The sequence below is a fragment of the Malurus melanocephalus genome, unplaced genomic scaffold (assembly GCF_030028575.1).
Source record: "Malurus melanocephalus ecotype Western Australia unplaced genomic scaffold, MMel_1.1 scaffold_30, whole genome shotgun sequence".
NCBI classification, from domain to species: Eukaryota; Metazoa; Chordata; class Aves; order Passeriformes; family Maluridae; genus Malurus; species Malurus melanocephalus.
The window spans coordinates 1,980,823-1,995,865 of NW_026623262.1; the positions used below are offsets into that span (position 1 = coordinate 1,980,823).

General features: G+C 40.6%; 1 protein-coding gene across 2 annotated transcripts in view; it reads left to right on the top strand.

Annotated features, from left to right (window-relative positions):
• The first annotated feature begins 2,101 nt into the window (after positions 1-2,101).
• AGPS (alkylglycerone phosphate synthase) overlaps positions 2,102-15,043 on the top strand; it is a 44,666-nt gene continuing 31,724 nt past the window's right edge. For both annotated transcript variants that reach the window (XM_057363716.1, XM_057363717.1), the window contains exons 1-5: positions 2,102-2,337; positions 10,954-11,043; positions 13,572-13,662; positions 14,483-14,603; positions 14,685-14,759. In XM_057363716.1, the coding sequence (XP_057219699.1) occupies positions 2,138-2,337; positions 10,954-11,043; positions 13,572-13,662; positions 14,483-14,603; positions 14,685-14,759 (577 nt within the window). In that variant the 5' untranslated portion in view covers positions 2,102-2,137. The remainder of the gene's footprint in view (positions 2,338-10,953; positions 11,044-13,571; positions 13,663-14,482; positions 14,604-14,684; positions 14,760-15,043) is intronic.

Here is a 15,043-nt window from a genome sequence, read left to right on the forward strand (position 1 = left end):
AAAACCAATTAACAGTGGTGAGAATAAAGGCAAAACAAATAGTAATAACACCTGGGTGGTTTTTATGTACTGTATCACATCAGTAGGCCTTACAAGGTTTGATCCTATATTGCCACACAGTCCATAGTGTACTGCTCTTCAGACCAGTTTCTCTAGGGAGATATCGCTATCCTTGATTTAAATATGGAGAGCTGTGCCTCAAAGAAGCAGCAATATTGCATGTGAGGTAAGGAACTGAACCAAAGTCTCACTGCTTGTGCACATAAACTGCTCCCTGGAGAACTTCCCACAAATTGCTTAGTTAATGGAAAGGTATCATGTTGAAGTATGGGAGAAATAGGTCCCTGAAAAGGTTTAAAGAGGGCAAGAGTTTTACGAATTTTAATGGGATTTTATTTCATATATGCAACAAATAACTGAGGAAGGAATGAACAAATAAATCAACAGTGATAGACAAAATATCATTATGAAAGTATCAGTCATCACACAGATAGCAGCAATCCACTTCAGGACTTCCAAAAAGCTGGTCAGTACCAGTCAGTGGCAAAAACTGATCGTGAAAGTAGCTCCTGTGTGACAACTGAGTAGGCTTCAACAGTGTGAGATACTTCATGTCACAGAGGACATGTCAGAATTAATCTGAGCAGGTCATCTAGCCCATCACCTTGCCCTGAGCAGAACTGCTTATAATGATATCCCTGAYAGATGTATGTTGTCTGTTCTTAATGCTATTTAACGAAGGTGACTTTGCTATTTAACGAAGGCAGACTACAATAGTGTTTCATTTTCACTGCCATTAGAAAGTAGTCTAATGCTAATACTGAAGTTGTATCTTCCAGTTTGAGCTCATTACTTCTCACCAACCTAGCTGGGACATGAAGGGCAGATTGACTGCTTCCCTTCACTTCATAGCAGTCTTTTACATTCTTGAAGACTGATAACTATCTCCCTTAGGAGAGTCTTTTAGCATGGGACTTGGTTTGTTCAGGCTTTTTTATTCTCAGATGGAAAAAAAAAAACCCTCTTATCATCTGTTCTACTTCAAAAAATTTTCCAGTTTCCACATATTTTCATGAGTGGAAATCCAAAGCATTCTGGTGCATCAAGGCAAATTCATTGTAAAAGAAAGCACTTGGGCCTGGCACCAAATCTGTACTTCATCTAAAATCCCAGGTCCTCTCCCTCTTCACAGTGATGCTACAAGGTGTATTGGGTCAGTTTTTGGAAATGGGGGGGCTAAAAAGATGGCTCCTGTGAGAAGCTTCTGGAGACTTCCACCATGTCCGGCAAAGCCAGTTGCTGTTGGCTCTGAGGATGATGGACAYGCCACTGACCAAACCTGGGTCAATTGGAGATGGTGGTTACGCCTCCGTGAAAACATATTTAAGAAGAAATCAAAACAAACGGAGTGATAGGGAGAGCTAGTGGGTACTAACATCCAGCCAGGATCAACCCACAACACACGGTCMATCCCAAATGTTCCCACAGGGCCCAAACACGGTCAGGACAGAGAGTTTTCGAAAGTATCGGCCATAGTGATGGTTGTCTCAGATACAGAAAGGGATATATTCCCAGCAGTCAGTCAGCATTCATGTGGTGGTGTGGGGCTGCTGTGGGAACACATCACTGCTCCTGCATCCTCCGTTCCAGGCCGGCCGGGTTGCACAGCATTGGCACCTGGCTCAGCAGCCCTGCACTCACCAGGGCCTTGTGGCCTTTCAACTGCAATGATAAAATCTCGAACTCCTGGAGGATTATCTGCCACCTCACCGACCTATTTATTAAGTAACCCGCCTATGCTATTGCCATTAATTAGCATTTCATCATTAACTTAGGCAATCCTCATCTCTAAAGGACACCTTTGTGTTCTCTCAAGTTTGTTCAGCGATCCAGAGGGGCTGTAATTACAGCACCAGGCGCGAGGAATCTTTATAAACGCCTTTTCTGTCTCTGCCTCTCTGGCTTGCCCAGCTAGCCCAGCCCAGGCGAGGCAGGAGGCTCCGGCACCCTCCTCGCTCCCGGCCCGGTGGCAGGCGCGGAGCGGCCGCGGGGCCCAGGGGGCGGCGCTGCCGCCGGGCGGTGCCTTCCGCCCGCGCGCCCTCTCACCCGGCGGCGGTCGCGCCACAACACGGAAGCGATGGCGGCCGCGGCCGGGCAGGCAGCGGGAGGCGGCGGCGGCGGCGGCTCCCCGTCCTCAGCCCGGCGGCGGCTGCGCATCATCTCCGGGCACCTGCGGGGCTCGCCGCGGGCTCCGGGGCGGGGAGCGCTGTCCCCGAGCCCTTGTAAAGCGCAGAGCGGCTCCGCCGGGCCGGCCTCCGGCTCCATCCCGAAGAAGCGGTGGGTGCGGGCGGGGGTCCCCAAGGGCCGCGCCGGGCCGGGCCGGACGGACTCCTGAGAGCGGGGCCGTGGGTGGGGGCCCGTGGTGGGGGCCCGTGGTGGGGGCCCGTGGTGGGGGCCCGTGGTGGGGGCCCGTGGTGGGGGCCGTGGTCGGGGCCGTGGTCGGGGCCGTGGGTCGGGGCTGCCTCAGCGCTCTCCTCCCGCCCGGGGACGGGCGCGGGCCGGCGGGCCTGGGGAGGCCCCGCGTGGGCTCTGCGGGGAGAGCGGGTCTCCGGCGGGCCGGGAGGGAGGATGAGGCAAATCCCTGTGGCGGGTGAGGTGCTGAAGCTATTCACCGCTGTAAGGACTGGAGGAAACGGAAAGAAGGTGCTGTTTAGCCTCTTACYTGTTTCTGTGGTAAGTGAGTTGGCGTTAAAATGGAAAGTGGTTCATCGTCATCTTAATCACATTATCAGATGTAATAGAGAGGTTTTGGTTTTTAAAATACTTAGTGTCTGCTCTAACGAGGAATGCAGCACGTGTGAAGAGCAGGGTGTTTGGGAGGGAGGGTGCGCTCTGAGTCCTGCACTTGTTCACAGAAATCTTCARCTGATGTGAATGCAGGCAAAGTGTGCTCATCCCTTAGGCTCTAACAAAAATTTCTTAGAAATTAATAATTTTAGGGATATGAACCACTTTTTCTGTTTGTTTCTGTAGTAGTWAGGAGTCTCAGGTCACATGAGAACAAGGGAAGACAGTCAGATTCTCTAGTTCAAAGTTGTTTCACTGGCTCCTGGATTTTTTTTTTTTCTACTAAATTCTTTAAAATGCTATGATTATAATACCATTATGTAGTTTCATGTAACTTATTATCACATTATTATACCCTTTCTGCTGCTGGACTTTTATTAGTTTTGTGACTTCTGTTTATTGTTTCCCCTTTTTCAGATTTTCTATATGTGTGTTGACTTGCTCTCTTACAAGAGCATTTTAAGGCTTAGGTTGTAGACAACCTCTTGCTGTCTCTTGAGCTGTGGACTAGTATGGGCGAGGGAAGGCTAGTATGTTATGTGTGGAGCAGTCCCGAGGCAGATTGGGCAAGCTGTGAAATTAGAAGAGCTGYTCCTCCTTTGAGGACAATCCATTTAGCCTGTGCTTTGCTCAATCTTTTCAAAAAGAAAGCAAGAAACTGACTGAATTCTCCTAACASGCAATTTGTGGCCTACAGTCACAAGCTGAACTTGCCTACTTTGGGAGGACTGGGATGTCATGCTCATAGAATCAAACGTGAATAACTTTGAAGGCTCTTAGTTCTCACTGAGGGGGATTTGATGCTTGTGCAGGAGGTGTGTCAAACAKTGCTGCTCACTGGGACAAATGGATCATTCTGAAGTTGTTGCCTTCCATATTGTGTTTGTCTTTGATTCGAATTTAGGAAGAAATCACTGTTTCTGAAAACATACCGGTTTAGCTAGATTGCAGGGGTTTATTTTAAATGGATTGTTGTGTAATTTCTACAGCCAGTTATTGCATCCATGAAGAACAGGAGAAACAAAATTCTGTGAAATGYATGTGACCTGAAAGATAGCTTCTTCGTGGAGACACAGGCTTAGGGAATTTAAACCTGWACTTCTCCAAGTTACTGGTATTGCTCTCCACTATTATGATTTTCTATAGGATCATAATGGATTATATTTCTACTCTAAATGACTTGGTCTGGACTCAGAATAAAAATTTGCTCTGGGGGTTTGAGAGACCTTCTGGAAAGCTTGTTTTGCACCGTAGGTACAGCTTGTKGCTGTACTTAGAGCCCGGCTTTTTGTATATGTAGAAACAAAAACTTAAAGGGAACTTTGTCTTCAGGTTCTGTCTGAACATCTGAGATATGGCTAAAACATGCTTAAGATGTTGCATGTGAAAATTCTGATACTTCAGTATAGTTAGGATATGAGGATCTTAGTCAAGCTTGTGTTTGAGGACAATACCCAGGTTTGGSGTGCTGGAGGAGACAGTCAGTTCTGTTGCCTACACTGATTTAGAGGGGGCAAGTGATGAACGCCTGAATCTTGTTCTAGTGACTCCCAGCTCCTCTGAAGCTGATTTTTATTTATGAGACCGAGAAGGTTGATGGGAAAATCTGGTAAAAATAACTGGCCTAGAGATAGTACATGCCTTTTATCAGCAATWTTGGGACAATCCAAACCTGGATGCCCTTTTTTTTTTGTAGTCTGCTGAATGCTGATTCATCTCTTCTGCCTCTTTTGAACTGTTGCTTTCATTTTTCCTAGCAAAGCTGTAGCCAAAAGTATCTTAAGCAAGATTTTTGTTCTTTACACCTGTTGCATCTTTCCTGTGGTGTTTGAAATAGTGGCAAASCTATAGACACTACTTTGGCAGATTTAGGTGCACTCTCCTCATGCTGCATTTCTTCTGCAAAGTAGATGGCTTTTTTTGATGAAAAAAAACCTTTTGTAGTACTTTAGGCCTGTGATCGCAGGATTTTTTTTCTGGCTGCTTTTCTGACAGTCAGTAGACAGTGGCCTCTAGAAACATGGCTTTCTTGTTGATAGTTCAAAGACCAAACTGTTAAAGATCTTATCCAGACATTATTTCTCGCCAKCGAGGGGAGGATAGAGTATGTGGTATTGACTGAAAGTCTTTGGGTCTCATCCAGCTCTTCTTTCCAAATAAAAATGTCTCTGAAGACTGAACAATGCATTTGCATATTGATGTGTTTAGKTATTGTAATACACTTTCTATTTTTTCAAATTATACTTATTGAGGTATTGAGGAAAATTCCTCAAAAGACAAGCAACTATCTACTTGTCTGAGTGTCCCCTTGAGGGAAATCTTAGGTACTGTAAGAGCAGAGAGATGCTATTTCTTAGTGGTATTCCTGGCTTGAATGTAATATTTTAATTGAGTGTTGCAGTGAAAGATGGGAATCATAGTTACACAATGTGTGCTGAAGCCTTAACAGGTTGATAGGCATGCTGAAAAACTTGGTAAAAAAATTGAGTTGGAAAATAACTCTTCCTTGAAATTACTTTTCCTGTCCTTTTGTGTTATGCTGCTGACTTTTGTTGCTTGGTTTTTAGTAARCTCACTCTGCTAGTGAGACTTTTGTTAAAAACTTAATCTTCAGGATAACTGTATATGAAGTGTTTAACTTGTACTGCTTTGGAAGCAATCAGGTGCTACAACTTTCTAGAACAGTTGAACCAGAGTAACTGCTAGGTGTGCTAGAAAGTAAGAGTGCCCCAGAGATGGAGCATGCACTGATGTTGATCTCATCAAAATAGCTTGTATTATAACTTATTCAAATCAAACTTTTAAACTGTTTGGTCTTTTTGATTTAATTTCACTAAATGTTGACTCAGTAGCTTGTAATTTATTCTGTCCCAGAGCAAAGGAAAGCAGAACAGGATCTCCTGATTACCTATCTTTCCATAGAAAAGCTGCTTTGCTAGGGGATGAAGAGAGGCTTGGTGAATATCTTTTCATTATTATGGGCATATTGTTATACAGGGTAAACAAAGGGATGAGTGTTCATCCAGCTGCTTGCTGTGTATGGAGTTCACAGGCAGCTTGTTCGGGGTAATGTGTTAATGTTGTATACCTTCATATAGACACTTGCAGTTCTTGATGTGGTTGCTGCTAACAATTATGACTTCATTATGCAGCAACATGAATTAACTCCTAAAGAATTGGTACTACTTAAATATAGCAAGTGTCTTCAGAGAGGCTTACGTCCAATACTTAGAGCAAACTTTGTAATAAAGATTTCATCCTTTAGAGGACATTTCTTAAGCAACATTTGGTTCTTAACTGTATCTRGTGTTCCTGACTTCTGAACTTAAAGTGGTGAAAACTTGGCATGAAGAAGGAAAGGGCTGATGATATTACACCAGTYTTAAGAAATCAGAAGAGGGACAGCCTGTTGCACTGAGGAAGGTGAGGCAGTTCACAGGAGGTTCTGTGATTGCATCAAAGCAATTAATTGTTAGTCAAAGTTGAAGTAGAGGATTCAACATTCATTCAACATTCATTAAACATTCATTCTCTTAGGAAAACATTRACATGATAAAAAAGTGTCACAATCTGACAAGTGACTTCATCTGCAACAGCAATTCCTAACGTGTAGCTCCAAGTAGTTGCAYGTCAGGAAGATGAAATGTAGGAAAGCTTTAAGAACTCAAGTAATACAGTGAGTAATACAATATTTATTGTTAGATCATTTGAAACCAAGTAAGCCAAACTGTATATATTCATTATCTCAATTTTATTAGAAAAAATATCCTAGATAAAAGTGTGAAGTGTTTAATATGTGAATCTCAGTRTGAAAGTAAGTAGCAGTTTTGGCAGAAATGGAAAGATTTTGTAGATCAGCTGCTTGATATCTACTGAAATCTCAACTGTTACATGCAAGAAAATGAATGTGTATATATAGTTGTTTATTTAAACTCTACGTATTTATTTAAACTGAATAGAATTAGAATAATCTGATAATGCAATAGACTAAAGTGATTACTTGGACTAGAAGCTACTTTGAGCTGAAGTAAGGTAGGGAGATCAGTATTGTAACAGATTACAGTCAACCAGGCTTTCCTGAAGTGTTGCTGTATCTCTTTGTAGAAAGTAAACAATGTGGAATATTAAAAATGAATTGCAGGTAGAATGTGATGGACAAGCATAATAGCTCTGTAGTGTGGTTGTATCCAAAAATGAGCTGTTTTGTACAAGTCTTTGGGGTTGATGATGTAGGCCAGAAAGTTTCCTTGAGCAGTTATCTCGTGTATTTGCTAGAGAGTATGCTAAAGGATTCTCTATTGAATGAATAAAATGGTGTTGTTCAGGAACTGAATTAACTTTGCTTATGCAGATAAATGGCAGAGAGTTGATTCCTTCATTAAGTTATTTCTTTTAWGATAGCAAAGCATATTTCCTGGTTTTGCAAGCTTTCAGAAAATACTTCTCAAAAATACTGATCTCTTTGTGCTATTGCATTTACTGCCTGGAAGTAACCGTGTGTGTGCATTTCATAGTAGAGCAGTCTCTTCGAAGATAAAAGGGAAACTGGTGTCAGCTGAAGTAGTAGATGGAATAGAGAGGGTTTCTAGTAAAGTATTCTGTTGCATAAGAGTGATTGTTTGGCCAAGTGTATACTGAGAAGTATGATTATAATGTCTTGACTTTCCTCGATCTTTAATTCACCCTAATTGACTTATTTACCATGGAAGAACACTAGAGAAACACTAATTTCCTTGTTCCTTCAGGTTTTGTTTATTACAGTGTGGTGAAATGTGAAGAGTAATGAAATAGCCAAGGCTCAGAATGTGTGTAAGGAAAGTGAACACTTTTTTTATCACAGTAGTTTAAAGAAAAGCACTCTGCTTTTGGGTATCTTGACATCTTATGCGTAAAATCTGGTTGTCTGCATTTGCTACTTACTCTAGATTTTAAACTGTAAGTATGAGCCCAGGTTTGTGTAGTCATAGCAGATATTCAGCAACAGAATAGCAATGGAATCAGTGGATGTGCAGCTGCAAGGGCTTAGCTGAAAGTGTGGGCTACACAGCCTGAATTTGTCTAAGGTTATAAAACATGTTGCTTGACTTCAGACTTGAGAACAATTATATTAAGTTTGCTTCAGGGAAKATCTTCCAAGAGAGAAAAAGGTGTAAGAATTACAAAGACTGCAGATATTCTCTGCCTGCAGCAAGGCATTCCTCTCCAGATAAATGATACTTTCACAAAGTAGTTCTTGAAGCAATTTCTTGGGCTACATATTCTTTCTTTATTTCAAGCACCTGATACTAATTTACTGCTGGATTCAGAAGCACTCTGTAATGTTGCTTACTTGGTTGAGAAGTGTGACTRTATAATCTGAACAGAGAGACTGCTCCAGGGGAGAGTGATCTTCTGGTACCACCTATGGAAAGGGTTCTGAATTTGCAACTGGTGGGCTGGGTTGRCAACCCAAAGTCCATCTGAGGTAGGCTCTGAGGAGCTGTTTTTTGCCTAATGTCTTCTTGTGACGCCTTACACCATAAGACTGCCTCAATATTACTGCACCCATGCACTGAGTTCTACAAGAACTCTACAACTTGCAAGACTGTGTTATATTATGCAAATACTGGTGCTTAAGCCTGTATCCCTTAAAGCTGCCACTTTGAACTAATTTCCAAGAATTTGCTGGTTGTTCCATTGTGCAACAGAAGTGTCTGTGAGTATTTAATACTGAGCATCTGCTGGTGATTGAATTGAAAATGTTGGTGGTTATTGTGAGGAAGCTGATGAGAGCATCTTGGCTTTCCTCCACCTGAGTCACATTTACCCAGCTGGGTTGAGCTCTACGTTCATCTAGCTTCTCCARAGAAGCCTTGGATATCTGTGGGAGACCCTGTGCTTATCCTTCAGCTTCCTATGAGAGAGAAGGAAATTTTTTCATCTGGTCTCTGTGCCAGTCACTAAAACCTGAGCTTTGAACAGTRCTGGTAGGTAAAGTTTTGTTGAAATTGTAGTCCAAAGGCCTCTGCCTGCCCAGCTGAATGACTGGATRCTTTGGGAACAGTAGTTCAGCTGGTAAGTCACAGCCCCTCCTGCCCCCCTGACTGTAAAAGTCCTTATTCATTCAGTCAACTGATATTTCAGTGTTGGGCACTGTAATGAAAGTGCAATATTTAAATTCACTTAAACTAGTCACACTGTTAATCTATTGTCGCTGCTTCCATGGTAACTTGTTTTCTTTCAAAAAGAAAAGGTTTTCTGAAGGTTTTCTCCTTCAGGCAATATAATTTGATGTGTATAGATATAAACATTATACACATTAAATACCTTAAGCAAGGTTGGATTTTTACTAGTTTATGAATTTCAGTAGTGAATTTCTATCTTTTAGGTTGGACGGCAAGAAACAACTGGTAATTTTCTACTATTTCTGGCTAAAATATTCCATGTTTCTGTCAAAAATGAGATAGCGAGCTTGAGATATTTTGTTGAAGCCAATATACTGAATAGGAAAAGCGTTGTCTTTAAATAAGACTGTYTGGGTACAATGCTGAATAACGTTTAGTTTAAAGTGAGAATAATGTCAAATGTTGGTGAGAGTCTTGGCTATACATATGTTCTTGGGAAGGAGTCTGGGAAGAAAAACAGAAGCATGTGTAAATTATATCTTGCTACACATACAACATGTGTAGCATGAACAKGTCACTCGACCAAGTCAAACTGAGCAGCTTTCTTTTTTCAGGCTGCAACATGAAACTTCCTAACACATTTTGATGTATTCAGATATTATACAGGGTATCAAGGGGTTGGGTTTTTTTTTTTTAGTTATTTTAACGTTTAGCAACCAAAGTCTTGAATTTTTGAAGAATGAGAATAGAAGCTATTACTGCAAGGGTAGTTTTGTTTCACATGGTACAAAATATCGATGTGTTAGTGGATACATAATCTGTAAAAGTTTTGCTATAATGATGGTACATATTAGTTGCAGATCAACAAGTAGCTGAAGTCCTTTGGTCTCAGAGACAGTATTGGATACATTGCATACTGTTTGTATATGGAGGAAGTTTTTAATGTGTGCCTAAGTCTGTAGATGGTCATCAGTTCTTTCTGCCCTKTATATTCATCTGGCATTTGAGTGTAACACTGAGATACTGGGAATGAAAAATTTGGGAAATGTAGAAGGCTACATTGATTGCTCAGTCGCAYCTCAGATCATTCTTGAGAGCCAAGATAAACATGGTGCATGATGTTAATCTGGCAGGCAGCTCTAATTGCTGCACCAGGGCATTAGAGGGCAGTGGGAGTGCTGTGCTGGCCTGGGRTGTGAAAAGTGCTTTCTGTGGAATGGTGACTGTATAAATGATGCTGTACAAGGGTAGTACGAAAATGCCAAGGGACGAATGCTGTTACAACACCTAAAAGACTTTTTTTTTTCCTTGCTTGCCTTTTGTTTCTTATTATGCTGTCAAATAACAGTTTTAATTTCTAGKTGTGAGCTGGAAAGACAAGAAAATGCAGTGCCAGTGTGTGTTACAGTGTACAGTGACCTTGTCACTCTGCAACTCTCTGACAGGAGATTGTAGTCAGGTGGGAGTCAGCCTCTTATCCCAGGTAACAGGTGACAGGATGAGAGGAAATGGGCTCAAGCTGCAYCTGGAGAGATTCAGGTTGGACATCAGGGAGAATTTCTTCACTGAAACAGCTGTCAGGCATTTGAATTGGCTGCCCACGGAGGTAGCGGGGTCACCATCCTTGAAAGTGTTCAGGAAAAGACTGGATGTGGCACTTAGTGTTCTGGTTTATTTGGCATGCTGTGGCAAAAGGTTGGCCATAATGATCTTGGAGCTCTTTTCCAACCTTAATGGTTCTATGATTCAGTACAGTGTGCAATGACTAAGTTGGTGGTTGCTTTTATAGAGCATCTGGTCTTTCAAGTCACAGGATGCAATCTGAAGGAGTAATGGTTGTGGTTTCAGAATTTCTTYTGGCTCTAAGCTATGCACTTTTGCTATGTACTTGATTTCTTTAATTGCTGTCTGGTAACACTTATTTCCAAAACCATGTAACAGAAAATTATCTTGGATCTACAGTATGCTAATATTGTCACTTACATAGTTTTCTCTCTTTAAGGCAAGAACTTTTGAAGTGGAATGGATGGGGATATAATGACTCCAAATTCATTTTCAATAAGAAGGGTCAAGCAGAATTCACAGGAAAAAGGTAAGCTGAGAATTCATGGGGCTGAAGTATCTTATTTAATAGTTTTTTTTTAAAGAGTTTAGAAGCTGCACAGTACAGTCAATTCAAAGAAGGCAAAGAAGTTGCTTCATTTAATAGAAAAGGTTATTCTGCATTTRACATTGAAGTCTATACACAGGAGTCTGATGTAGTAAAGTACGATGTGGCTTATGGAAACGTTTATTAAAAATGTTTTAAAGACAAATTAATATGGGTCTTCTCTGTAACTTGATATACTCTGTGTGTTAATGAAATCATGCTGAGAATCCATACCRTGTTCTATAGCTTTAGATAACATGCAGCACATCAGTACAGTTTTGAGAATCTCTTGAGCATCAACTAGTTGCTCAATTCCACTTTGTTTTGRGTCTCTTAACCACTGTGCATGGAGCTACTTCACCCTCTGAACTTAAAAATACAAACTGCTCTTCAGTTGTATGTTCTGTAGTGGCACCACTTCTGAATTACACTATAACCCTTTATAAAGCAAGTTTGTTTTTCTGAGAAATACATTTTTTTGAGAAATGAATTAAAATGAAGTCTGCCTGGGGATCTCTTAATTTTATTCCAGTGGAATTTAAACCTGTCACTTGCTATCTTCCTGGTTTGGGTTTTTTTTTTCTTCCTGAATGGAAAGTAATTTTTCAGTCTCTTCCCTGGTTTCAAGAATACACTTTTCATAAGAGTTAAAAACAAAAGAATGAAGAAGAGAAATAAAATKGTGTCCTTCATAAAAATTCCTTCCTGGTCTTTGAGTCTGTAAACTAGCATGAATTAGTTTAAGTCAAAGCTGCAAAAACTTAACAGGGATATTGAGCACTTCAGTTGTTAATTTCTTAATTTTCAGGCCCAAATTAAAATTCAAAGCCTTGTATAAGCCAGTTCATTGATAATATTTAGGGACAAGGGCAGGTTTTTTTTTTTAGGAGGAAGCATCAAGACTGTTTGACTGCTACGTACCAGTTGTGGTTCTAGAATMGGAGAATGGTGTTCTTTTACCCCATCCACATTCTCTGTTTCTAACTGAGAGATAACATTAGAATTGCCATGTTGGGCCACACCAGTATAGATTTTAGGGAATAGTTTGCTACAGTGGCAGAAGCAGTGTTTGAAGTGAAAACAGGAGAATAAGCATCTGCAAAGGTGGTGTAGATGCCTCACCCTTTCACTATCCACTTATGGTCTGTTGTCCATAAATTCACCTAATAACCTCAAGTCTGCTCATGCTATCTGCCTATGCAGCATTCAGCAACAGCGAGTTCGAGGTTGTGGTTGTGTAAAGAACTTGTGTTTTGAAGCAAGCATCCCTTAGTCTTCTGCAGATCAAAGTGGATGATAGTTCTTCAGCCTATCTACTATGTTACTGATTTATAATACTCAGTCATATCCTCTCTTGCATTTTGTCTCCATACTTATTCACATAWTTTTTTTATTGCTAAGGTGAAACAGTAACAGCTGTCATAGGAGGAATGACTGAACTCTGTCTTCCATGCTGAAGAGTCTAGCTTGAGTTGAGATAAAGTGGTAGCCTTTTACCTCTAGGAGTAGAGTAGGGGCTTTGTCAGTAGAAGGACGAGTTGGAGGGGTAATTGAGATGAGGAAACAGAAGGAGTTGATCTTTCTGAGTGACAGGTGACTCAGTGATAGAGTTGGTTGCACCAGCTGTGAAAGACAGTCATAATTRGATTTATAGTGACTGAATGATCTTAGAGGGAAGACCCAAGTAGGCCTAATGTAATGATCTAGGTAAAACTGTGGTAAGGATTCTCAGCTGCTGAAAGCTCTTGATACCAAAGGAAGATCTTATTTCTCCTCTCTTCTGGGAATACTTTTGCACATGTAAACATGCTGAAGGTGTGTCTATGTATACAAATAATAGCAGTAGTTTCTAGCTGCTTTCAGTGTGTCCCTAGACTTACGTATTTTCACATGTGATGCACAAGGTCAAAATCAGCTTCTCTGTCCCTTGTCTGTAAGTCTGCATTTGTTACACGGCTGAGTTCTTTACAGAGAGTTTCTACTGGAAATAATTTTACAGTGCTTGATGGATTCTGATGCATTTTGACAATTAAGGGGGGATCTCTGTAACCATTTTTGTTTTCTTGAAAGCACGAGGTGTAATGAAATGGGTTTGTGTGTCTGAGACTGTTGTTTACATTGCAGTGTGTCCTCTGTCTGTAACTGGCATGTAAACTGTGATGCTGGTTTCTACACCACTGCAAGGGGGAGAGACCTTTCTTAAGAGTGGTGGGTGGGGTAACTGAAAAGCCTTACACCCAAAGAAAAGTGATATCGTGCTGACAAATGATTTGGTGCTGTGTTAAGTGCAGAAGAGTTCAATACAATGATATATGCAGTGGCATGTAAAGTAAATGTACAGAAGCTTTGCAGGCTTGTAGGTAAAGAGATTGATTTAAAACTTCTGTTTGTGCGTACATCCAATTGAAAGAAGTGTATCTGACAGACATTCTTTTCATTTACAATGACCCTATGTAATATTGACTTTTCAGGTACAGATTAGGTGGTATGGTATTACCAACTTTTAAGGAATGGATAGAAAAAACCTTTGGAGCAAGTCTGGAGCACAAAACTACCTCTAGAGTAAGTAAATACCTGAACCAGTTCTTCTGAACTTTAGTCTTGGTGAGAATCAAGACCACACTGTTAAAGATGATTCAGCTGTTGCACGTAATTGATTGAAACAATGTAACAGTGTATTAATACCTCCAAGTTTTTGAAAAAAGACTATTTTATTTAGAAATACTGTGTGAAACCCTACATGTCTCAGCATGACTTGTGTTTTCAGGGTAAGTGGTAGTACATTTATTGAAATGAGTTTCCAAYACAGGAAGTTTTCTTTTTATGGCTTGCATTTCAAGACTGTAGAAACTGTTAGCCTAGAGGGAATTGATTACACCATATCAATGTTATTCATTATAACAAAGACAGAAAATACAGGGAAGTTAAACTGTGACGTGTTTTCAGTGTATTGAAAGATGCCAAAGTTCTTATTTGACAATAATTTTTTATTTACATGTGTGGCTGCTGAAAACTGTACCAGAATACTCGAGATTGAACTGAATGTTTTCAGAAAAAGAACTCAGGCTGTTCTTGTACTGTGACTGTGGCTACCCTTCTTTGGGTAATGGTTGTACCCATCTCTTAAGTGAGTCCAAGATTGCATTTTCTTTGAAGCAGGTAATCTCATAGGGCCAGAAACTTGAATGTTTCTTCAGTCTTCTGTTCATCAAGGCATTCCTTCATCAGCTGTGACTTACAGGATCTCCAACTGCTGTCTTTCTGATCTGGAATACCTGTGTTTGGGTATTAGTCAGTGTTAGCCTGSTTTTATTATTTCTGTTGTACAGAAATGCTGTAAAAGTGAACCTGTCTTTAATTAATTTATTTTCTTGTATTGTAGGCATCCTTAAATGTTAATGATGTACCTCCATCCATAGTAAATGAAGAATTTCTTCAGGATCTTAGAGCCACTAAAATTTCATATTCCCAGGATGCAGAAGATAGGGTATTCAGAGCTCATGGTAAAAGAATTTCATTTGTGTAACTGTGCTGCTTTTGATGCTTCCTTGTTTGAGCTTGTTAACGTATTGTTTGTGTTTCAGGTCACTGCCTACACGAGATATTTGTACTCAGGGAAGGAATGTTTAAGCGAATTCCTGATATAGTTGTATGGCCTGGTAAGCTGTGGTTGTCTTCTCAATTCTGAGCTGGGAGGTCGTTGTCTGCTAAACTCCTCTGTTTTCTAGTCAGGGGAAAGCTGTCTCTTAATTCACTGACTTCACTCATCTTTACAGAAACTGAAGGAATTTTTTCATKATAGTTATGATTTTTCAGAGTCTGGACTGCAGGTTGTGTCTGTGAAATTGCATCATTTTGTAGAGAAGTCAAATTTATTATTAAATATAGCTGAAGTTTATGTTGACCCATGAATTCATCACTTGAAGTGACCACAGTGTAATGT